The sequence below is a fragment of the Sphaeramia orbicularis genome, chromosome 8, assembly GCF_902148855.1.
Source record: "Sphaeramia orbicularis chromosome 8, fSphaOr1.1, whole genome shotgun sequence".
Lineage (NCBI taxonomy): Eukaryota > Metazoa > Chordata > Actinopteri > Kurtiformes > Apogonidae > Sphaeramia > Sphaeramia orbicularis.
In genome coordinates this window covers 13,677,706-13,702,834 of record NC_043964.1, presented here as the reverse complement: position 1 = coordinate 13,702,834, position 25,129 = coordinate 13,677,706, and the positions used below count along the sequence as shown (strand labels likewise).

At 37.4% G+C, this 25,129-nt stretch overlaps 1 protein-coding gene across 2 annotated transcripts in view; it reads right to left on the bottom strand.

The window, feature by feature from the left end:
• Positions 1 to 13,594: 13,594 nt before the first annotated feature.
• Positions 13,595 to 25,129, bottom strand: part of olfm2a (olfactomedin 2a) — a 42,732-nt gene continuing 31,197 nt past the window's right edge. For both annotated transcript variants that reach the window (XM_030142119.1, XM_030142118.1), the window contains exons 2-6: positions 23,557 to 23,706; positions 19,638 to 19,793; positions 17,648 to 17,867; positions 16,240 to 16,346; positions 13,595 to 14,580 (exon numbers count right to left, since the gene is read on the bottom strand). In XM_030142119.1, the coding sequence (XP_029997979.1) occupies positions 13,906 to 14,580; positions 16,240 to 16,346; positions 17,648 to 17,867; positions 19,638 to 19,793; positions 23,557 to 23,706 (1,308 nt within the window). In that variant the 3' untranslated portion in view covers positions 13,595 to 13,905. The remainder of the gene's footprint in view (positions 14,581 to 16,239; positions 16,347 to 17,647; positions 17,868 to 19,637; positions 19,794 to 23,556; positions 23,707 to 25,129) is intronic.

Genomic DNA, 25,129 nt, shown 5'->3' with positions numbered 1-25,129 from the left:
TTTGTTCTATTTATAATGCACTGTGGAAAATCACTCACAAATCTGATTCCAGGTCCAATGAATATAATACTATTATCTTGTAGGATAAAAGCTAATTACATGATTCATTGCTAAAAACATTAATATTCCCTTGAAATACTCGATCAGCAAATGTACATTGTTCCACAAAATTTTGATGTATTTACCTGTTATATATACTGGTTCCTAACAGACACTTGTTATAGAAAACACACAAGTGTAATTAGTATTATTAAAATGGCTGCGTCTCAAGATGTGTTAATTTCAGAGATTGGAGTTATGCATGCTTGAATTCCCTGGCATGATCTCCTGGGGGACCTAAATGGAACAGAGCAGAGTTAATGTTATCCGTAACACCTGCACATGTTTTTACAGCCAAAATATCTTTTGTAAAAAAAGGTCTGTTAGATCCTTTATCCATGTTGCGGATACTTGTCACACAGCATCAGAGTTTGTAGCAGGAAGTGAAGGACCCACACGCAAAAAAAAAAAAGAGAAGAAATTCAACAACAGGTAAACAAATAATACAAAGGGATCATAATTTCCAACACATAAATCAAAAACAATCTAAAAAACACAAAGGAACAAAATGAAACATGGGGAGAGCAGGCAGTCTAATAGGCAGAAAATAGGATGTTGACAAACTGACAAGGAAAGTGAGTAGGAGAGAGTGGGTAGCATACAAACTGAAGTGTGTGACTAGTGGATTAGAAACAGGTAAGTAAGGGGCAGGCACAATGGGTTTGGAGTGAAAACTGCATATGAGACAATTACACACAAGGGGGCAACTTACAAAATAAAACAGGAAGCTGGCCATGTCAGAACCCACTGATCCCAGCATGGATTCCAGTTGTCCTAATAAAAATGAAAGTCTAAATCAAGTCAGGAAGGAGGATGGGGTCAGCAGGGCAGACATAACAAATTAAATCTAGAAAAACAAGACTGAAGAAAAAAAAAAAAGTCAATAGATGGCAAAGGTGAGACTCTTTGGAAGCCGGTCAGGATGCAATTGATGGGCAGACACAGTTCCACTGGTGGATTGTCAGAGGTGGAGATAGAACCCCTCTGGGGAATGAGTCTCCTTGGATGTCCAGACCTTTCCAGTCTTAGACCTGGCACTGCCACAGCATGCCTACCATTGACCTCCACAGTCTGTAAACTGGTACTACCAACTCCAGTTACTATTATGTTGCAGCAGCAGAAACTATTCCATGAGACTCCAATACCTGTGATGCTGCAGCTGTAAAAGGGAACTGGATGTTGGCATGTCAGTGGGTAGGAGTGGGACTGGTGCACTGCAGAGACATGTCCTGGTGCCTGTTGAGTGCTCTGACATCAATTTTAGGAGCTCTGCTTTCCTGTGGGAGCTCTCATAATGGCTAGCTGAGTGCCTCAGAAATGAGACCCCTGGGAATCATTCCAGATGGAACCAGGGAGGAAACCAACAAACCAGAGTTGGTGTGCAGAAAGAGGACGGAAGGAGTGGTAAACAGCAGGTTGTGAATCTACTGGGCTAATTGCCAAACCTGGTGTAAAAAGTAAATCTTCGCAGGTGAAAATTGCAATTCTGTTGGACCCAGGTCTGGTCAGTTTGAGACTGTGATGTGAAGGGATCAGTATTTCCAGAGTTTATTGCAGAAATGGTAGGACATTTTGATGAAGTTACAGTAAACAAAGAGAAGGTAAATGGCATTTATAATGGATTGGAAATGGGTGATTATGGGGGGGATAGGTTGAAAAGCTGCAAATGAGTAGAGGAGTGTGCAGGAAGGTGTAAAACTTCTGAGGGAGAGATGAGCAGAGAAATGGAGGGAAAAACACAAAGACAAGAAGAGAGCAGAGAAGGACATGAGAGCAAGTTGCAAAAACTAAAACGGGGAAACAGACCATGACAGTACAGTTGTTAAGGCCAGTATCATGACGACCCTAAAGCAGGGTACACACATTTTTTCTAAAGCTGCAGAGATTTTTTATGTGCTGCACACCCCGCACATGCTGTGTTGAACTTATCGGAGCACACCACACACAGTATGATCAAAACTGTTCATTGCCTGATTTTTTTGTCTTCATGTATGGGGTGTGTAACACATTAAAAAATCTCTGCAGATTTAGAAAAACCTTGAAGATTTTTCATTGTAAATATTGAACAAGTTTAATATTTACAATTGTTGGCCCCAACCTGTTTCAGAGCCGATTATCGGGACAAATTCACTCTTAACATACCTCGGACTACAGGATAATCTTATAAAACATAAGATAATCTGACGTTTACCATCCTTGGTCGGGATGGGTGGAAAATCGGGACAAAAAAAGCCCAATTATCTTTAAGTGTGTACCTCGCTTAACAGACTTCAGTAATCTTTTGAGTTTTTCTTCTTACCATCAGGCAGATATGACATTAAAAGAATGTCTTGACAACTAGCATAACATCAAATTATGGTGTATGGATGACAAAATCAGTGTATGTGTTATGAGAGTTTCCAGTTTCAGGGTTGCGCATGAAAAAATCCAAACTGTCTTCTAAATATGTGTGGCATCTCTCACCCTTCTCAAAGTTTCTTGAAAATCCAGATTTTAAATTGTCAGAGAAACTTTTCACTTGAGCAGATGAATGTGAAGACATCCTGACACTGTCAAACCTGCATGATTTTGCACTGTGAAACCCAAAGATTACATCATAGACAGGAACATGGAAAAACTACTTGATTTAGATTGAAAGGGTACATACATTTTTTGCAAGTCTGATCTCTGAGAGGGATGTAGCACCATTCTTCCAAAGTTATTTTCTCATTTGCAGTTTTGATGGTAGTGGTGGAGAGCGCTGTCTAAAATGTCGGTTCAAAGATTCAGAGAGGTGCTCAGCTATAATAATAATAATAATAACAATAATAACAACAACAACAACAATAATAATAATAATAATAATAATAATAATAATAATAATAATAATAATAATAATAATAATAATAATAATAATAATGATTAATAATTAATAACAATGGATTCGATTTCTATAGCGCTTTTCAAGGCAACCAAAGCCCTTTACATTATTGATCCAATATTCCTTCACTCTCATTTTCACACTCTAGTGGTGATAAACTACATTTGTAGCCACAGCTGCCCTGGGGGAGCCTGACGGACGCACGCTATGCTAAGATCTGGTGACTGCAAAGGCTATAGTATATGACTTAACTTATTTTTATACTAAACTATGCTACTATACTACAATACTATAAACAGGGTGGGGAAGCAAAATTTACAATGAACATTTAATTGTTTTTTCCCAGCAGGCACTACGTCAATTGTTTTGAAACCAAACATATATTGATGTCATAATCATACCTAACACTATTATCCATACCTTTTCAGAAACTTTTGCCCATATGAGTAATCAGGAAAGCAAACGTCAAAGAGTGTGTGATTTGCTGAATGCACTCGTCACACCAAAGGAGATTTCAAAAATAGTTGGAATGTCCATAAAGACTGTTTATAATGGAAAGAAGAGAATGACTATGAGCAAAACTATTACGAGAAAGTCTGGAAGATACTATTAAAGAAGAATGGGAGAAGTTGTCACCCGAATATTTGAGGAACACTTTCGCAAGTTTCAGGAAGCGTGTGAAGGCAGTTATTGAGAAAGAAGGACACATAGAATAAAAACATTTTCTATTATGTAAATTTTCTTGTGGCAAATAAATTCTCATGACTTTCAATAAACTAATCGGTCATACACTGTCTTTCAGTCCCTGCCTCAAAATATTGTAAATTTTGCTTCCCCACCCTGTATATTTAAACAGCATCTTAAGCAAAACCTGTTGCTGCTTTATACTTAGTGTAACCCTATATGGCCTAATGAACCAAAACAAAAAAACATAAACATAAACAAACAGAGCTACTTCAAAAATACGCCTGACCCAAAACCCTGCTGGCTGATATACAAATCATGTAATCTCTTTATATATGTGGATACAGCCCAGGTCTGACTATTAAATTATCTGAGAATATTGGAATATGCTGACTACAATAGGACTCATGAAAGGAAATGAAATGAAACATCATTAGACATATAGGCAGATATTTTAAAATATGTTTGTAGTTATTTAGAACATTTTGATTTATTAAAGATTATAATGTAAATTGTGTCTCTTATCACATGTTTAAGGGCCCCCATTTATAAGCTGAGGATTGCTTTTGGGGTGTCCTATTAAAAAATGTACCTAGTAAATGAATTGTTGATTTGAACTGTTTGTAATAATTTTGTAATAAAATTGATTAATTGATTGATTGATATACACATCAAACAATTGAGAGGGTACTATCATTCTGGAGAAGGCCACTTCAGTCATTTTTCCCCCCTTTTTTTTAATCACCCATCTGTATGTTTAGACATATTGTATAGTCTGTCTGTATAACTGCTGTCTAACTTTGATGTTGGTTTAGGCTAATTATGTAAAGTTGCAGTTATGTGATGGGGGAAATGCAAATTAGCTGTAGTATTTCCTCTAAATATAGATCATATTTGTTTACTCCTGTGTGTCAACATAGCACTGATTATCATCTGTAATGGAAAACAGAGGCAGTCTGTGATGGAACTATAACAAAGTGTAAAGTTTTGAGTTGCCATGATGACAAAGACACTACTAAACCTGTGGGATAAAAATCTGCAGAAACTGTGCAAATTCAACATCCAGATTTTTTTTTTTTTTTTTTTTTTTTTTTTTTTTTTTTATCTTTTGACCTTTTCGTGGATAGTTCAATGCTGTGTGACCATTCTCTTGTCTACTGACCCATGACAACACCCTTTTTTAAAATCCTATTTGTTACAGAATTGAGATAGGGCAGGGAGGGAGGAAAGAGCTCTCTGAAAGTCCCCCTTCATTCTTTTGATCTTCTGAGGGAGAGAACACCATCTTGTCTCCCTGACATACAGTAGAGAATGCAGCTGTGATCTGACAGTCTGCTTCTAGGCTTCTTTCTAACCTGAATTTCACTTTGTCTGCCACTCTGTCTGTCTCTTTCTCATACCACCCCTCAGTTTTGTTATCAGAATCAGATTTGAAGTTGACATTTTCCCTTACAGCTTATATGTAACCCTGCGTTATAAGTACTGGTATTTTTAGTAACATATAAATATTTAACTATTTTTAGCAATACATAATTTGTGGTTCTAATTAAATTCTGCCTGAAAGTTAAAGCTATTTACTTTGTGTGTTATTTACTTTATAGCAGGGCTGGCTAAAAGAGGTTCTTTGGAGCTGGCTGCCCCAAAAGGAAAAATATAAAAGAAAAAACATATAAGTAAAAATTTGCCAGTGGGTTCACTTTTCGTTTTCTGCCTTGAGGTAACAAAAGGACAAATAAATAAAGAAGAAATACACTTTGCTCCTCTATTCCTAACAATTTTTCATCTTCCTTGGCCTGTACATGTACTGTGCACGCTGAAAATGGAGGATTACATTTCATATTCATCAAACCGACCCAGTCCAGGATGTAAGAAGTGCAACTGATTGATAGACTGAATGACTGATAGACAGATGTCGGGTAGCAGAATTTTATTTCACATTGAATTGGTCCGATCATTCAGGTGTGCAAAGCAGAAAATCTTAAAATCCAACCAGTGCACCAAAAAAGCTGCAGCTGGCCCTGCTTGTTGGTTTTATTATGAAGCAGGCTAAGTAGTGCTTAACCTGGATTTTATGAAGAGAGAAACACAGAATCAAGAGACTAATTTGTTTATGTGTGTAAATTATTAATTTTTAGTCTGCACTATGATGATGCTTATGAAAGTTTCTTTATAGGATTTTTTTCTCCTAATTTTGGATACATCTCAACCCTGTGATCAGGGAAAAATAGCACACTTGTACTGTGTTGGTAAGTGTCTTCATACTTGTACTTCTTTTTAGTTTGTGTTCATTATAAGATTTTATTACAGATATTCTGGTGGGCTTTTGGTTTGATAAGGAAGTTGCCATATTATTTGTGTCTTGTTTAAAACAGACGGTCATGCTACCGGCACGAAGGGGAGGGGACTGGTAACAGGGGTGATACACATTTCTCTTATATGCCCCAGCTTCACTCTAGAATCCATCTCTCATCTCCAAGTATTTTTATTGTCTTCAATTCCCAGTCTCTGTTGTAAGTGTGGTACATCTCTGCAGGGAATGATGAGGTCAGATGCCATATATTATCTCTGCAAGTATGATCCTCATAAGAAGTGCGATATGCAGTAAATGGATGTTTTGCAGCTACATGGTGTTTAAGAGCACATCTGAACTACACAAGAATCCAAAGAAAGGCTCTTCAGACTCTAGTATTGAGGTCCTGACACTCACTGAGACAACTAATATCCTGAGTGTTTCCGTGTGCAGCACAGGTCAAGCACCAATAAAAGAGAAATATTTGTAGAGTTGTGTGTCACAAGCACATTGAGTTAAAATCAGAGGAAAACTTAATTAATGCCGCAATCCACTCTAGCAATCATGAGCCGCACTTTGTATCATAGGAACCCACTGCAGTCCTATTTCTAATATTTAGTTTTCCAATAAAGAATGTAAATGATAGACAAGTGTGCATTTTGTGCATTCTAACTGACTATTTTTATGTAGTTGCTGTAGGTTAAGGTTGCAAGTATTGCACATGGTGTCAAAAGTAGGGGTTTGTATTGGCAAGAATCTGGTAATATGATAAAAAATCACAATTCTTGGATCATGATACGATATATCACAATATATTATGATACTGTTAAAAAGGCAATTTTTTTGTTTCTTTCTGTTAAAAAAAAAAAAAAAAGATTATTTCTTGGAAGAATTGAATTACACCAGAAATATGCACAAATACTGAACACATTTTTATTTGATCACAACAGGATCTCATGCTATATCACAACATGTTCCTGTGTTAAAACTTAAATTATGTTCTACAGACATTACAGATTAAGACCCTGCTCAAATGTTCAAATTCTATTTGTTCATAACTAACATCAAAACATTATTTTTGTGCAGTCTCAAACAAAGGAACTAACATCTGCCTCTCTCAGACAGTAAAAAGTGCTTTTAGGATGCTTCAAATAACCATTATTGGATAAAATTGTGTTAGAAAATAATAAATAAGATACAAACAATAAAGAAAAACAAAAAACAAAAATGAACCTCTGCCATATTTGCATTTGAATAAATACCTAAAAATATTGATACAGTACTTTTTAATATCGATACAGTATTGTGAAATGAAATATCACCATATAGTGCAGAACTAATATTTTCTAACACCCCTGGTCAAAAGGCAAAACATAGTCATTATTAACCGTATTAGAGCCGCATGTGAATTTCCTTCAAGCACAAATCACAATGTGTTGTAATAAAGGGTGACTGGCTGCAGCATCTACAGAGTGAATTTATACATGGAAGAATTAATCAAAGTTATTGTAGTCTCAACACAAAAAAATCACACAGATTTACCTTGCTGCCATGAGTGAATTTACTGCTTATGGTGATTCCTTTCAAATAGTTTGAACTTGAAAAATACTGCTGTCATGCACCTCACAACCTTGAATAGAAAGCTGATTCTCCTCGCCTGGTTTATAGCCCCCAGAGTTCAGTTGTCCTCATCATCAGAGCTGGATTGTAATATCACTTGAAGGGGAATGATAATTCCTTCTGTCTTGCAGTCTAATGCATACAATATATTTTCCTTAAAATAATGCTTCAAGGGAAATGACAAGATTTCTGATGTCACACATTACATTCACAATAAATCCTATGAATTACAAACAGTCCATCACAGAAGATCACACTTATCTTTGCAAGCCAGAGGAGCTGCTGTTCACTTCCACAGGTCCAACAGCTTTTATGAGGTCTGTTTTAAACTTGAATGTTGGAAGTATTTTCTGCTCCCATGAAGGCTCACCAGTAGAGACATTATTTTAAAAAAGCTTGTGAATTGTATTGTGATAAACTTTTAAAAATGTAGTTCTATAGTAGCTGAAATGCAGTTTGAATTCCATAATAACTTCAGTCATGATGTCGGGTTGGGAAGATCTTACCGCAAATAATTTATCATCATAATTTTTTAATTTATTTTTCCTGTGCAAAATATTACTCACTATAGCAGAAGGACTGAGAGGAGTGTGAGTTGAAAAGACTGCAAAAGATTTTAGGTAAAATGAAATGCAGATCTGGGTGTATATCCTGATTTAACAAGAACTATACTATGCATTTTCTACATTTTCAAATATATATTTTAATGTAATCTCTAAAAGTGTCTTTTCACTCCAATAAGCATCATTAGTATTGATGACACAATGAATATCATCTCCTCAAAAGGTGGCTAAACTTTACCTAGCAGATGAAAGAAGTACATAATCATGTTGTAAATAAAACTGACTTTCCACTTCAGGATGATGATGTTCTGTTAAGTGAATTCAGAATATACAACCCTATAGGCAGTGATTGGAGCATGTCATGTTACATCATACAGAACTGAAGGCACTCTGCATTTCTGTCATACTAACTAGTGGTTCTCTGCTTGTAGCTATTCTGTGAGTTTTGTTGTTGTATATCTTGACTGTTTTTATTTTCCAACACACCAGCATTAGGCTCATTTTCTGCAGGAGCATCTTAATTACAGACAGAAAGCTGAGATACAGGAAATCCTGCAGTACACCATTTCATAGCACATCTTTACTGCCTTATAGAGGTGCATGATGTCAGGACATGAGGGTTATAAAACTGAATCACCCATGGTTGTTGCCCAGATTGATCCTACTTTACTGTCCTTCACAAAACAGAGCCTAATGAGATTAGAAATGCAAATGCTGATCAATGGAAACTCAAAACACAATTAAAGAAGCAATTAATGTTCATGTTCCACTCAAGTGAATGAAGTGAAGTAAAATGACCTCCTCTCTTGTTTTCCATCTGCTTGTTTCTACTCCTGTGCATCATTTTTTGAATTCTTAGATGAATTTAGGATGTGGGGGGAAACAAGGAAACTATGTGCAGGTTATGTTTAATCATGAGGAAACAAATGTTCAAAGACTTGTTCAAAGTGTTTTTGTGTCACCTCGAGGGGCAGAGAGTTGAGAAAAGTTTGTTTATTGTGAATGTGGAAGATACTAAGGCACGCTTCCAGGTGTGGTGGCAGAGTGTGTGAGATGAGAATACTGATTTAAGAATGAATGAAATGGGAAAGTATAGCAGAATTATTGAGCAACAATCATACAAGTAGTTGTAAGTAATCTATTGACTGGAAGCAAATGCACTCTGTATGCTGGCAACAACTTAATCAATGAGAAGCATTTCAAGAACTGGTTGCACAATTGATTGTGGTTCTGTCAAAAAGGACCTTTTTTTTCTCAATATGGCTGCATGATTAAAGTGAGAACTGGGTATGTTTCTTAATTCTTGAGTTTCTGTCCTCATGCCTTTGCAGCTCACCCCTATGCACTCTATCAAACTAGTTTTATCACAGCCATACTTGTACTCAATCAGTTCAAGTGCATGTGAGACTGCATGCTTATAGCCACTTTGAGCAAATCAAGCCACCAGTGCCACTCTGAGGCATTTTGTTTTTATTATTTATTTCTGCTCTGCATTAACGCTGGCTGCTAACATACAGACAAATGTATCCTCCAAGTAAAAATTCTGTATTGCTTACTTATTATTCAAGCCAACTTAAACTTTAAAGCTGGTTCTTTTATTTTCCCTAGGGAATTGTAACTCTGCATTAAAATGGCATAAGTCACAGCAGACCTCTACATCACTGACAAAATTAACTGGAAAAAAAGATTAAGGTATTTCAAGGTAAACTAGTTATAATTTATTCCACTTTTAACTACCATGACAACAGCCTAACTCTACACTTTTACTCTCAACATTATGCACGGCACATCACAGTACACTTTTTTGGTTTCAGAAGCAGAAGGAAGGGTGTTACTGATAGCATTAACAATGGGTGTGTTCCATTAAATTAAACCAGGCGATTCCAGTGAAACCAGCATACAGAATTCCAAGGCAAACAAGTGATAAACATAAATGGGATGTGGCCATGCGTCTAAAAATCTACATGTTTCTGCTTTAACAAGTCCAAATCTTTGCAATGAAAAAAGTCTCTTCTACTCACATGAGGGAAACTAATGTAAGAAGCTTGCAAATTTCATGTAAGGAATCATGATGATGTATTATATGTCTTATGTTTAAGTGTTTTGTTTATTTATTTTCTTCTGTTTGACATTCATGTTCGAAATAAATACATCAATCAATCAATCAATGATACTTTATGTAAGTTTCATTATCTGCTGTCATGCAATCAAATTTATCCACCTACAACTAAAATACTGTTAGGAATTTTGTCCTATTCACTATGTCTCAGATTATTTTTCACGTAAATCAGGTCTCAAGTGTCACAAAGTTAATTATGAACAGCTGCAATCCTATTATAATCAAATATCTTGAGCCTCCATTGGTGCATTATTAGAATTTAATTGATCAGTTTGTACTCATTCACCGGGTGGTTGACACTGCAGTACAACCTAACCCTGTAAAGCCTGATCCATTAAATTATTGACAGAAAATTTCAGTTATTTGAAACTTGAGCCTTTATTGGTCCTCCTGAACAACTTTTTTTTTTTTTTCAAATAGAAATTTCTGTGTATGATTTTCTATTTTGTATCATATTTGATACATTGGGTCTCAATGCTCAAATATTATTACTTTTGAAAAACAAAAAAGTAATATAACAAAAATATGTCTAACAAATTGGTAATTCCTTTTCAAAATTGGCAAAGTTCTGCCAGCTGACAATATTGTAGTGTCAATGGAAAGGCCTCTGGTGAACGAATTCCTTCCCCCTGGTGGTTTATCCGTGTATTGCATGTATCTAATTGTATACATCAGGTTTTTCAAGACAAAAATATCACACTGATCATGTAGAGGGCTTCAAAACTCATGTATCAAATATGATACATTCAGTGTTTAGGTGTTTTGGAGACTGACCTCATGAAATCACGTTGTGTCATGCTAGTTCTTATGGCATTTGGCATGCTATACATGTGCATTTTTGAGCTTTCGCATGTCATTCAGCGTCATTTGAACTTTTGTCAATTTACGCCAAGATCTCCAGTTCACATGACTCTAACCCTAACCGTCAGTGCGTGGTATTTGACGCGGCATGAACATACACACGGAAAGCTTATAATGCGTATATAACATGCCAATTAAAAGTGGCGTGTATATTTATGTGAGTCATGATATCACGTTGCATTTGATATAGTATACATATTTCCCATTTACCTCTGAAGAAGGAAAAAGGAAGAAGCAAAACTCTGTTGTTCTGGACAATTTTGAAGCTAAATCTTAGTGATTTACAGTCTCCTGAGATACCTCCTTCACCAATTACAATCGATTTTTCTCTACCGTCCGGATAATCCTAAGCAGGGAATCAGTGAATCTGCTTTGCATGTGAGCCCTAACTGGAGATTATCTAACTTAATGTATATTCAATAGTGCAGTACTCATACTGGATGTCATATGTAATTATTTAATGCTGTGATCTTTTTCTGAGTTTATGTTTCCTTCATAAGGGCTTGAGGCACTGGTTATACAGCTGGAAGCAAACATAAGTGGAAGTTGTCAGCACCGTACTCTTAAAATGTTGTTTTTTTCCTTTCTCATTTCTCTGTAACAACTAATGAATAATCAGGAATATTTAGATGAAAGTAAAAATATAATATTGTTTTTTAATTGTGCTGGGAAGTTGTGTTATACAGTATTTCTTTTTTCTAATATTTTTCTTTATGAGACTATTTTAAATGGATAAAAACTAGTCCCATTTGTTTTTTGTTTTTCAGTTAAGCTGGAGATGTGATGTGCAAAATGAAAATAAATTAGATTCTTTTCAGTTTTCTAATGAGTGTATATCTTATGTCCAGACTTTTAGTTTGTTTGATTATACAGATTGCTGTTGTCTGTATGATTTATTTCCCAGCTTCTTTTTTTGGCCAGTTTTAAGTAGTCATGACTAACAGTAAATATGTTTGAGATGAATCTCTCAGTTCCCCAAATTCTAATTTCCTGTGCATTTATTGTAGTTGTTGTTATTTTCATCAGCTTACTGCTGAGACCATTTGTATTTTTTTTTATAGTGGAAGAGCAGAATGAAGATACTATTATGATATTGATTCTGTTACAATAAGGTCCTTTCCTTTCCCTTTATCTCAGTGGTGTACAGGTAATTAAACCTAGACTACAGTTTACTAGAAAACAGTCATTTTCAACTATTGTTGTTATTGTTTGGGGACTGCTTATCTGTATGTATTATGTGATAAAATAATTGTAACTCCAGAACATTTTTTTCCCCTCTCCAGGACTGTACTGCAGTAACTGAATGCCATGTATTGTTGTGTATTGTATTGTGCTTTAAATGTCAGCCACAACTGTGTATGAACTCATCAGGGTGCTCTTCAGCACAGGACTTTATTGATAGAAAGGTCATTCAGGATGAAAAGGATCACCATGGTTACGCAGGAAAAGAAAAATGGAACCTATGCTATTTTATGTTATGTCTTGTGCAACCTCTGCAAAGAATGGCTGCATCATCACAAACCTTACAAATGAAAAGGTATAAAAACCACAGCACAGTGGCCCTTTGTGTACTTGTGTCTATACAACATGTGGCTCCATGATATTTTTGATAACAAAGAATAAATAAGAAGCATGAAATGTCTGCAGTTTGAGACTTTCATGTAAGTACGTACACATTTCAACAGAGAAAGCACCTGTGAAAATGTGTAAATAATAAGATTATGGACTGGAGCTTAAGAAGCAACCACAACTGTAAGGATTGAGGATCTTTCTTGTCTAAAGCCTCTATTATGGATTCTAATATAAATGCTCTCAGATTGTCTTTTACGTTTTGCTTCTCTCACCTATATATATTTCTAGACCCTTCTCCTGTTTTTATTCCACTATGCTTTCAAGTTTGATTTTCGCTGGAAAACGCCATGACTTACAGTTCAATTTAACATAACATTGTTTGAGTACGAGTGAGGCTTTTAAAGAAGAATATTGACTGAAACATCTTTGAAGATATGGCTTAATGCAGCCCTAGAGGTTGGCTTGTCATTGTTCACAGTCTGTCATGTTAAAATCAGAGAGCAGTGTTAATGACCAGTCACTATCAGTAAGATAAAAATGTAATTTATATTTTGAGATTACAAAACTTTTATTGTTTTGAAATTTTCCAATTTTTTGAATTTCATATTCTACTCAAAACATGTTTAATTTCAGCTTGAACAAAAATGAACCAATTCTTGGATGTAATCTTATGGATTTACTTATTACACATTTGCATTTGATGCAATGTGATTATATAAAACCAGATGAAGAAATTGAATAATAATATAATCATAATAATAGTAATACTTACACAAAAATAACTGAAGTACCAGTCACCCATACACCAGTCTAACTTTAACAGCACATCATCACATCAACACAAAGCAGTTCTCCTTTTTCATACACTTCTCTGAAACACAGTGTGAGTCTACTTGAAAAGAACGGGACAATGAATTACAAAGTCATAAATGGTAAAGACTGATATTTATTTCTCATCACAAATAAAAAGAACCATGCTTACTCATCACATAAAGAAAAAAACAAGAGAATAGCCCAGTCTTTGTATCTTTACCGACGTCGCTGTTGGAGCTTTTTTCAGAATGTGAATAATAGCACTCTATGAAGATTGAAATTCTTTTAAAAAATTCAGGCCTATGCCCATACACTGAGGCCCCCAACCCACACCCCCTGAATCTTTGCCCACCTCCACCCAGCTCTTTTGTCCCTCCCCTAACAATGATCACAGCATTATTTGAGTGGGTCTGTCTAAAGAATATCAGTCCCCAGAAGTCTTAATAACCTGGAACAATGTGACATTGTAGAGCACCTGGTGTCCATTGTTCCAAGTGTACAGGACCCTCTCCCTGGGGTTATAGTCCATCATGGAGATGTGGGAATACTGATTGTGGAAGGGGATGTCTGTGTACTCATAGCTGGATGTGTTGGTGTAATAGGCGAAGTAGATCTTGGCACCAGCCAGGTGGGAGTTGGTAACATACAGTGTACCACAGATCATGAAGGACTCCCCAGCACTGCGCTTGGGGAAGCCTGTGTCCCAAGTCTGGAGCACTTCAAGACTCTGGGGCTCCAGGCGACTGATGACAATGTTTCCAGCATTGGGGATGGTGGTGTAAACAGCCCACAACCCGTTTTCATCTGCCATAAGGTCGATGTCAGATGAGCCACCCCAGGAGTATGGAAAAGTGTTGTTGTAGCCAGCTCCACTCAGGCTTCTCTGCACCAGCACACTTCGAGAACGGAAATGGTACTTGATAATGATGTTGCTCTGGTACTTGTTATAGTACAGCGAGCCATTGTAAACCACATGACCAGTACCCGCCCAGGGATGTGGAAGCAGGTGCTGCACAAAGTTCTGACCCTTCATGAAGTCATTCATTGTGCGGTATTCCAGGACACGCCGCCCCTTGAAGTACCCATCCATGGACCATACCTGAAAAAAAGAAAAATAATCCCACCGGTAAGAAAAGTCAAGCAGAAGGAGCTAATGAGTTCTAGAGTTACAAGAGAATCTTACTCTGCTACACCACTTCTGCAAGAATACTGTGAGCAGTATTTCATTATATCCAGTGGCAATGCCCCAAGCAAAGTAAGCATATTGTGTGTGTGCCAGTGTATGCTATTATGCAGTTGTGAATACTTCAATGTGTGTGCAGAGCTATTGATCTCCCCTGTATGTGGGAGTGAAGACGTTGCATGAGCTTTGCAGTCAACCACTGCTTGTGCACCCTGCCCTTTCCAGTCCACATTTACAGAAAATCAATCCATTTAGCAGCTCTATCTTTTTCCTCAAGCACTCTCAGCGGATCGCTCCACTGACATGGCCTCTCTCTGGCTGCATTTCCGATATCATTCTCTCAATGCTTCCGCTGAGGCACAGTTCAGCCTCAATTGATTCAATTAAACTGCAGTTGGCTTAGATATTTATTTTGTCCTTAACATATCAAGGAGAGCTTTGCTAAAATGTAGCCCACTATTTATCTCCTCTGTCTGCCCTCACCTACTCTTGCTTCTGTCCCAAATATAGAATAGGTACTATACAGGTTGAGCCAGGGGGACGGAACTGAGTTATGGAGAAAGGGAGATTATGAAGCATTAAACATTGTTTCTCCTCTGCTTGGTAAATGAGTCCCCAGAGCTGAACAGGAGGAATGGGGCTGAGCCAGGCGGTAGCGTTTGCACAGTAAGAGTATTTTTCCCCAGCTCTCATTTTCTTTCTGGCTCATTCACAACAATGATGTTTCCTAAATATGATTATCATGATTAGTCTGGTAGTTGATGTGATATAGTTGATGTACTGGGCCCTGAATATATTCATTGATGGATCTAATGACTCGAATGTTATCTCAGCAAATCGAGTGATTAAAGACAAAGATCAGAATGTTCAATCAAAGAAACTGACCTTTTCTGTCAGCAATATCTATTTAGCTTGCTATGATTCAGGATGGAGGTAAAAAGGCTATTCTCATTTCTCTTCTTAAACTTCATCATTTTCCTATAATATTCCACCTCTCTGCCACCCCCACCAATACACACTCGCTGCCTCTTTCATGTCTTCCACCTTTGCATCTGTTTACCACTGCTCCTTCTTATATGCCTCCCTATACAAAACCATATGTCATCTTTAATCAGGTGAAGCCATTACTATATCATCCGAGTCCAGAGCATTTCAGCACACTCTTTGTAATTACTTAGGCGATTTAGAAAACTTTAGCCCAAACAGCTCATTCATTTCTCCACTGATGATGAAGTGATTAATCAGCTGGACTTGTGGTGACAGAGGGAGACAGGGAGGAGGGAAAAGGATGCTATCCATCAGTGACTCAGCTTTGCATCCCTATTTCTTTTTTCTGTCTCTCCTCCTTCAGAGCTCACGAGACATCCCACTCAGGCACAGCAGTCGATCAGTCACTCAAGAATCATGACAGCTTTGCTATGACAGATGTTTTCTCACAGAGGAGATGACAGAGTTTGGCCTGTTTTTGACAATGACTTTGGCTCTACTTTGCCCTTTGTATATGTTACCAACAACAATGTAGGTAATAGGATTAAAGAGTATAAGTTCATGAAGTAGCAATAAAGAAAGACTTACTCTGTTGTCTGAGCTGGGGATCATGGTGTCTGTCATCCAAGAGCCAAACCTTGACCCTGATGCACGTACTGTGATAGGATTACTGACACCAGTGAGTTTCCCGCAACCTGGAGGTCAGGAAAGAGAAAGAGGGAAAAAAATCATACAGATTTATTCATGGCTACATGCCCAGAAGCACCCAAATATCTTCTGTGTAACACACACAAACACACCTGCATGCAAACAGACAGACATTTACTGTATCTTCCACTAAACTTCATTTTGGATTATGTGTTTTCAATTATTTACTTATTTCTGGGATTTTCTGTTTACCAGATGACACTAACGCATTTTGATTTATAAAACTGACACATGTATTGGTCAGATTTTATTCATTACTCAAAATGACAGAAACATTAAACATTCCTTTTTTAGTCCTACGATATAATTGTTTTGTTCTTTCTGATGATTCATAACACTAGAATAATAAAATAATAATAAAACAGCAATATTTCAAAAGGTACAGTCACACTGCAGCATTTTCTGGGAAGTCATCAGTTTTTACTGTATATATGAGATTTTGTAAAATCATCAGTTTAAACTAACGTATTACATGAGAACCAAATTAATTATTCATTCTTGCTTTCTGGGCCAACTTTTCTTAATTTATGAAGGTAATTAAGGCAGTAGAATTACTATAATTACTGGATTTTGGTTGTATTTCTCCAATAACTAGTCAAGCTGTGGTGCATGTCCATATTTATACAGACTCATATACACTGTTGCCCATAAAGTTGGAATATAATATTTTTTTACCCCTTCTCATGAGATGACTGAGATAATGTGATTTATTCTTGACAGATAAAGTGTAACTGGGATTTTAGTAACTGGGAATATGCCATCATTGCACCTAGTCAAAGGTGATTACCGATATGTAATAGGAATAAAAAGAGGAATGTATCTGAACTAACTGTTTGGCTAACAGTGTATTATATGTAGGGATGACTCTGAAGGCATTTAATAAAGGTTATCACTATAAAAACATATCTGATTTCAGTGAATAATTTCCAGTGAGAAACTTACCTCTTCATTGGTATTTAAAAATGACCAGAAAGGTGTTGAGGACCTTTGACTATTTGAAGTTTTTTTTTTTTTTTTTTTCACTTTTCTTTGGGAATTTGTCATAATTAATAAATGAATCCTAAACCTTGACCACCAAAATCTAACCAGTTCATCTCTGATTCCAAGTGAATGATTGTACCAAATTTTAATAAATTACATTAAGGCATTCCTGAAATACTGCAATCACAAGAAGGAGCAGATGGATGGCCAACCTGAAACTTAATTCTTCCTGAATTGCCACATTTATTCCTGATATGGAGGCATAAAAACACATACCCGCCCACAACCATTTCCATATATTTTATACCTAGTTTCTGCATGCAGGAGTGGAGCCTAGTTTCCAGTAGCAGGACTCTCTGGCGCAGTTCTTCATAATCATAGGCTCCCATTTCTTCTTGGATAGCCATCAGCACCAAGGACAGATTCCTCACCTCCTCCCGTAGTCGAAGGATCATCTTGGCATCAGCCTTGTACTGTTCCAGCACTGGCAACAGGGGGAGCAGCTGGGTCACTTTGTCTTTCAACTCCTAAAATAATTATTGTAGAGAAAGAGATGAACAAAAGCAAGAGAGAAGATTAAACCTCAGAAGAATAAAGAGGACTTAAAACAAAGATCATCATACTAGTCTGTACAGGCGATTGAAAGATCTAGCCCTTCAATCTTCAATTGTTGCTCCGGATTCGTATCTCATCTCTCACTCAGAATCTCATATTGGAGCTGGGCTTAGGTAATCTCCTCAACCACATGGCACATAGATTTATCATGAAGCCATAGTTGTCACATGCTATGCCAAGTAATATTGTGATAATGTGTATTCTTAACACCTCTGGGACTTGCACTCAGTTCACACTGGTTTCACCGTGTCTGGCTCCATCTCAGAGTATTGATCATCACTTAAGAGGACACTGTTTCATTTTATTGAATTTTACAATAATTTTTTTTTTTCATTTTGCTTGGTTTGTTGTGTACATATATTTGTATCAGTGAAAATTTCTTCCACTTGTTCGGACTGTGTAGGTTTTTCGTTGGGCTTTTAAGTACATGTTTATTTTAATTTATTGTATGAAATGGTTTTGGTGACTACATGTTCACCCACAGTTAAGAGCTGCCCTGTGCAAAGTTGGTCTATGACTCATCATGTGGTTAGAAGAGAAAAGAACAACATGTCCTTAGGTAGGAGTTCATGAAGCGGCAGACTGCTTGGATGGTAGAGGGCTCAAGAGAGAAATAGGTGTATCAATAAAAGTGTGGCCGCCACAGGAGGGGCTATTTCCTCCTTGTTAAGGTTTATCGTAAATCTGGTGATGGAGCAGCTCTCAGCCCTGTAGCGCCACATCATAAATCTCATTTTCCCCTTTTCAAGTCGTGAAAATTCAGTCTCGTTAATCTCCCACGCTCCGCCATCGGCAACTTTGAGCTGCATGCATTCATCAACCAACCTACTCTGGTCGAATCCTGATTTTTTTTTTTTTAAAAGGCCTTTTCTCTTTATTGGATTGCAGATTTGCATTCAGCCAAGTTATGGGATGTAATGCTTAACATTTTGCATATTTTAGTCAGCTCTGACTTTATTGATGAATTGGCTAATTTCATAAACATCTTCATTACCACCATTGGAATTACTTCATAAAACACACTGAAAGCAAAATCCAGCCATTCATGCTTGCCCTGTTTGCTGAGGTAGGTTTCCAGTGGTAAAGCACATTTAGGATTTATCTAGGCATCTTTTAATCAAACTATTTTATGGTCCATCTAATATCTATAAGCATCTGAGAAATGTGGGGAAAGCCTGGCCAAGACAGCGTGCTGACAGGAGGACAAAAAGGCCCACTGATAATGGCAGCTGAGTCTTAGCTTGTAGAGAGATAAGGTAGAGATAAATGTGAATATATGTGCCTGTTATCTATGTGCAGACACCAGAATGTTAAGTGTATAAAGTAGGGAGAGAGTCTAGAGACGAGAGAGGTGGAAAGATGTAAAGAGGAGCTCAGAAGAATGCAGTCTTCTCGGTCCAGGAGTTTAATAATTCAGTGGCATGTGAATTTCTTCAAATATCCACTGTGAATGACTCAATGACTCAGAAATGGTTTGGGAATTGAATTGGAATGTACCTTTGCTTATGCAGCACTCTGTGGAGAGTCATACGAAATTTTATTGTCTATGAAGAGCAAAAGAGATTGCAACCCATCTGGCAAAGTTTGTGTGTACATATAGTGCAGCGTCACATCTATCCACATTCACTTGACAATAACACACACACACACCACTCTGCTGGAGGTGACAGACAGTCAATTACCTGAAAGCCCTTTGGATTTAGGCTGCGAGGATTTTCAGAGGCCACCCTCAGCTTTCCATCCACTGCTTTCATTAGATTTTCAGTGTTCCTTACATACTGTAGGTCTCTGTATGTCCGCAGATCCAGCACCTCCATTGACTGGCTAATGTTCTGTACCTGTTTGACACAAATACAACGAAGATAACATTGATATGTAGCCAATTTAATTCTCCTTTTACACTGATCCATTCCTCATTAAATGTGTAGCTCCAGTTTGATAGGAGTTCTATGCCTTAAATCTGAGACACTTTCTCAGTTTTCTTTTACTGTAAATGTCAACTAAATATCAACCATAGATAATTTGATGCTTTATGGTCTGCTAAATTCTTAACTAAAGGGGATTTTTTTGTTGGTTTGTTAATGTGTTATCCCTTATGTAATACATTTTTCATAGGCTTTCATCCAAGGCTCTGGATAGATATAGACAAACTCATTGTAACTGTACAGTTTGATTCATATTGATGAAACACAAATTACAAATCAATGCTGCACACTTAATAAAATGTAGTTATAGCCTCGTGTTCTGCTAAATAACACTGGGAAGTTGTCCATAATTTTTGCAGTGGTATGTTACAATACACAGCACTTTAATTCATTATGCACTTGAAGTTAAGATATTATATTCCTATTTCTAACAGAGATGCGGCAAATATACAGGATTGGGATGGATACATGCAAATTGTTGCATAAATGCAATAAATTTCATTGAGAAGCAAATACTGTCAAGCCATTTATTGTATCATGTCTCAAAAGACACAGTTTTGCAGTGTTTAATTTTTTTTTTTTTACCAAGTACACACTCACTGTTTGCTCACTGTTTTACATCCCACTCTTTTGCTGCATAACCTGCCTACTGTTTCATACACCCCCTCATCTCCTGCACGTTGCACTGAATTGGCCAGAATTCATCTGAACATTGACAAATGGTACACGACTGTAGATCATATGAGAGGCTCAAACATACATATGCCCATCTACCCACATAAACACACACCCACCCATAGCATTGTGAAAGTAAAACAAAGCATGCAGTAGATATTTATTCAAATAATTCCAAACAAAAAAAAAAAACATAAACAGTCCCTTCTCTGAAAGGTCACACTTTGGCAAAAAGTTTGTTTTGAACCAAATGTCTGCCTACTCTTTGACAGCCCACTCTGTTACATTGTGCCCAGCCTACTGTTTTCTACACCCAGCTCATCTCCCACATGATTCAAAATCTGTCCAGGGAATATTTGGTCTGAAAACATTTTAGTTAACCAATTAAAACTTATGTGACTGGAGCACAGATGGAGTAGTTGGAATAAAACATCGAACAGTAAAATGCTTCACCAGCTTAGTCTGAACACCACCATCCTGATCTGCAGCTTCATTTGAGATGTCTAATTCCTCCATGCTGTGCTAACCAATCCAAACACTGGTCACTTCATGCTTCATGCTCCTTAGCCTTAAAACTCCCTAGAATCTAAACAGTCACATACGTATCTGTCAGTGTAATGAAATTTTAAGAAGAGTGTTTGTATGAATACTTTTACCTATGCACACCCCACGGTTCCCTCCCATCTCATTTTATCTCATGAAAACCCAGTCAGTCAGACAGAGAGGTCAAAAGGGAAAAAGGTTTTCAAAAGTCTGCACTGTGGGCATTCGTACACCATCGTCCTTCAGGGTCAGCCCTGCATTTTGTCTAGCTTTGCAGAAAGCTGAACAGATGCTTTGCACAAGGCTATTTTACATTCTTTGAACAGAGGGTGGTTTTGACATTGTTAGCGTATCCTTGGCTTTCTGTGTCAGAGAAAGCATTTCTGTGTCTCAACCGCTTAATAATTCCCCCATATTCACTGGGTTCAAATAAGCATGTCTTAGTGGGGATGCATGAGCACACAGACACACACAGTCTTTTAAGTTGTGGCTGTCATTTGTGTGTAGCTCAAGTATCGCTGACCTAGGTGTCCTCATTAGGCTGAACTATACACTTTATTAAATGGAGCTTGGCTTTTGGTATCTTAAAGACAGTGTGCAAAGGGTGGACAGACCAGAAAACACCAAAGCAAAACAGCCTTGAAATAAACGAGTGCACAGCCTATTACATTAAATTTAGGTTGAGACTTTATCAAAGAGATTGTGCTGCCTAAAAATATGTAAATATCGGCCTTACAAAGACTTGCAAATTGTAAGTGGATACTGTTTTTTTTCTTTTTACCTTTTTTAATTACTTTTGATAAAAAATATCTACAAATAGTGTTCTTTATAAAACTATCTATAAAAGCTATCTATACCACTATATATAAGTCCAACCTTTCTGTGTGGAGTTTGCATGCTCTCGTGGGTTCTCTTCAGGTACTCCAGCTTCCTCCCACCATCCAAAGACATGCACTAATAGGTTAATTGGTCAACCTAAAATTGCCCATAGGTCTGAATGTGAGAGTGATAGGTTGTTTGTCTCTATATGTTGGTCCTGCAATGAACTGGTGACTCGTCCAGGGTGTACTCTACTCCACCTTCACCCATAGGTAGCTAGGATAGACTCCAGCGCCCCCCCCACCCCCCCACAACAACCCTAGTGAGGATAAAGTGGTTCAGAAGATGACTGACTGACTACTGTATATACACAAAAGATAAGTGAAGTTGCTTTCTATAAATGCCTTTTTTTCTTTAACTTTTTGTACCCTAAATGCCTTCTCTGTATGTATTTGTATACCAGTGTAGAATTTTTGTCTTTGAATGTGAGCTTGAAAAAGTGGCAGATTGAGACCGAGTCAGGGGGAAAAGACAAACTTCTATCACAATGAATGCAATATGTGCATTCAGGTGTCTTATTGATCCATCAGGGTTTTGGAACCTATCCAGCATCTTAATTTACCAACACCTCTGTTCCCAAGACTGCATCAGTATAAGGCAGTGTTAGTCCATCTGCTTCTCATATTTTGCTCTTAGAATTTTACTTGTGATGTGTATCTATTGGTTGCTTATAAAAACAACTATGAAGTTCCATAGCTGAGAGTAATTTGGCTGTTTGAAGACCATCAAACAATTGAAAGCAAGTGAATATTATTTCTGAGGTTTGATTTAGGTAAGACAGTGGATAAGAATGGAGAAACACCTGCTGATAAACAAATCGAAGCAGTTTGCAGGTCTAAAGAGCCAACAAGCATCTGTGAATCACTTGATAGTACAAGTCTGCTTCTGTCTGCTCGCTCACCCCTGATCTATGTGTGTGTTTATGCATTAGACACAAGCAGAAAATTACATTTGCATACACTGCACTGCACTTTAGGTCAATAGCACTCAGTGTAAATAGAACATAGATTTATTCTCTGCAACAGCATGGTTAAGGGTTCTGTGTGTTTTTTTTTTTTAATTTTTCGTACATTGAAAGTATTTGCTTACAACGGATGATATCTGGTGTTCAGAGAAAGACTGACTGATATTGTGCTCTCTGAAAAAAATCTAGAGATAAATATTGTAACTGTTTAAGCAGAATTTACCATGTAATTATGCAAGAACATTTTTAACTGTCATCACTCATTTCAAAATATCATGTAGACTTATAAAGCATATTAGAAAGCCAGATCCTAATGATTCAGTTTTCATGAATAAGTTTGGGAAATGTCTCTTATTTACTTTCAGCAACTTTGTTGTTAAGAAAAAAATAAATCACTTAATAAATAACAGTAGCAACAGTTTCCTGGATTGGAATCATATTGATTTGTATGAGTGATCAAGTGCTGGGTGAAGGAAGTGAGACTGCTCACTTCAGCAGCCAGTATGTAACAGACGGCATCCAACTTGTGCATGGTGCAGTGTGTCAGTTTATGTTTGTGTGTCTGTGTCGGTAACTGTAGTGTATCAAAGTAAGAGAGCTATTGACAGCTGTCACCTTCTCCATGAGCTGTCGAAGCTGTCTGCTGCGTGGGTCGCGGTTACACATGTTCTGGGCTGGTGCGACCACAGTACAGATACACTTCCCATCTGCGTCCTGTGCTGAGCTGTAGATCTGCCAGCCCTCCTCAGGGCTCGGGTACAGACCCTGTAGAAACAGAGACATATATATATATATATCTTAAAAATTTGGAAAGAAAAATACAAACCTGTTTGGTTCTGTCTGCTATTTGCTGTTTATCTATGTAGCTACAAAGCAGCCTTTTCAAAATGCATAGGGGTTGACATGATATTTTTTTTTCTGTCAGCATGTATCAACAGAATTCTGAAAAGTGGTCCACAGTTATAAAACATTTCTAAACTAATAAATTTATCTAATACTTGAGAATGTTTTGGAAAGTGTTTGAGAAAAAAGGCTCTTTAATTCATTCCATACCGTGATTAGTTGTGCCCATTCTGTCATCATAAGTTAGTTGCAGAGTCATAATTTTTCCATGGCATTCACATTCTCTCTTGAAACCCTGTCAAAAGTTACTCTTCCTCAAAGGCAATTAATGGCAATTGATCCATCCAACTACTCAAAATCACTCGCAGGCTAATTTTAGCAACAGAGAGAACAAGAAACCAGAGATTGACAGAGCTGTGCTCAGTCACACCAGTAAACTCCAAAGAGAATGATAAAAAATATAATACTGAGATACAAGAAAGAAAAAGTGGAAGAATGAGAAGAAATGGTTGCAGATTAAGATAAAACAAGAACAGTGGTGGAAAGTAAACCGAGGGATGAAAAACACAAAGGCAAGGCAAACAGATTAAGTACTCAACAGAGGATGAAGGACAATGGCAAACGGAAGGAAAATGAGGAAAATTAGGATTTCAAAGAAAAAAGGAAGAAGGAAAGATCGGACCAAGCTGCGTGAAAACAGACCATCTAATAAGTTTGGACACAGAGAGGAAATGGAGCTGTTTGGGATCGATAATGCACCCCGTTTCCAGTGGAGGAGGGGCGAGGCTGAAAGGATGGATGTCTCTCTCAGACTAATCCAATCAAAAGTAGTGCTGTGCACTTGCAAGCACACACATGTGCACACAGTTTACCCAAAGGCCTGGCCTGGATCTGTTCATTCACACACACTCAGAATGTAAAGCAAAATGTAACGAGAGAAGGAGCAGCCATTTTAGTTATGAAATTAAAGACCCATCCACATAAGTGGAAGGAAAAGCCTGGAAATAAAATCTTGTGGCTCGAATCTGTGCTGCTTTCCTGCATTCCTCTGAGCGGTGTTGTGCTCTGCTCCCGTCTCCTTAGGTCGGGGGATCAGATTAAAATGTCTTGGGGGACAAGGGGACAGTGTGATTGGAGTGTAAAGTAGCAACCACCCTGCGAGCCAATGTGCTCACTGTCACATCTTGTCACTCCTGCCAATCCCTTGGCACTCCACCCCCTCTTTTCCTGTCCTCTCCTGCACTCACTGCCTTTTCTGTTTCTGCCTCACTCTCAGAGTGACTGAATTTGAAATCTGACTTACTACAAATGAAGTGTGGCAGACAGACTACTGCTTGTATGTCAG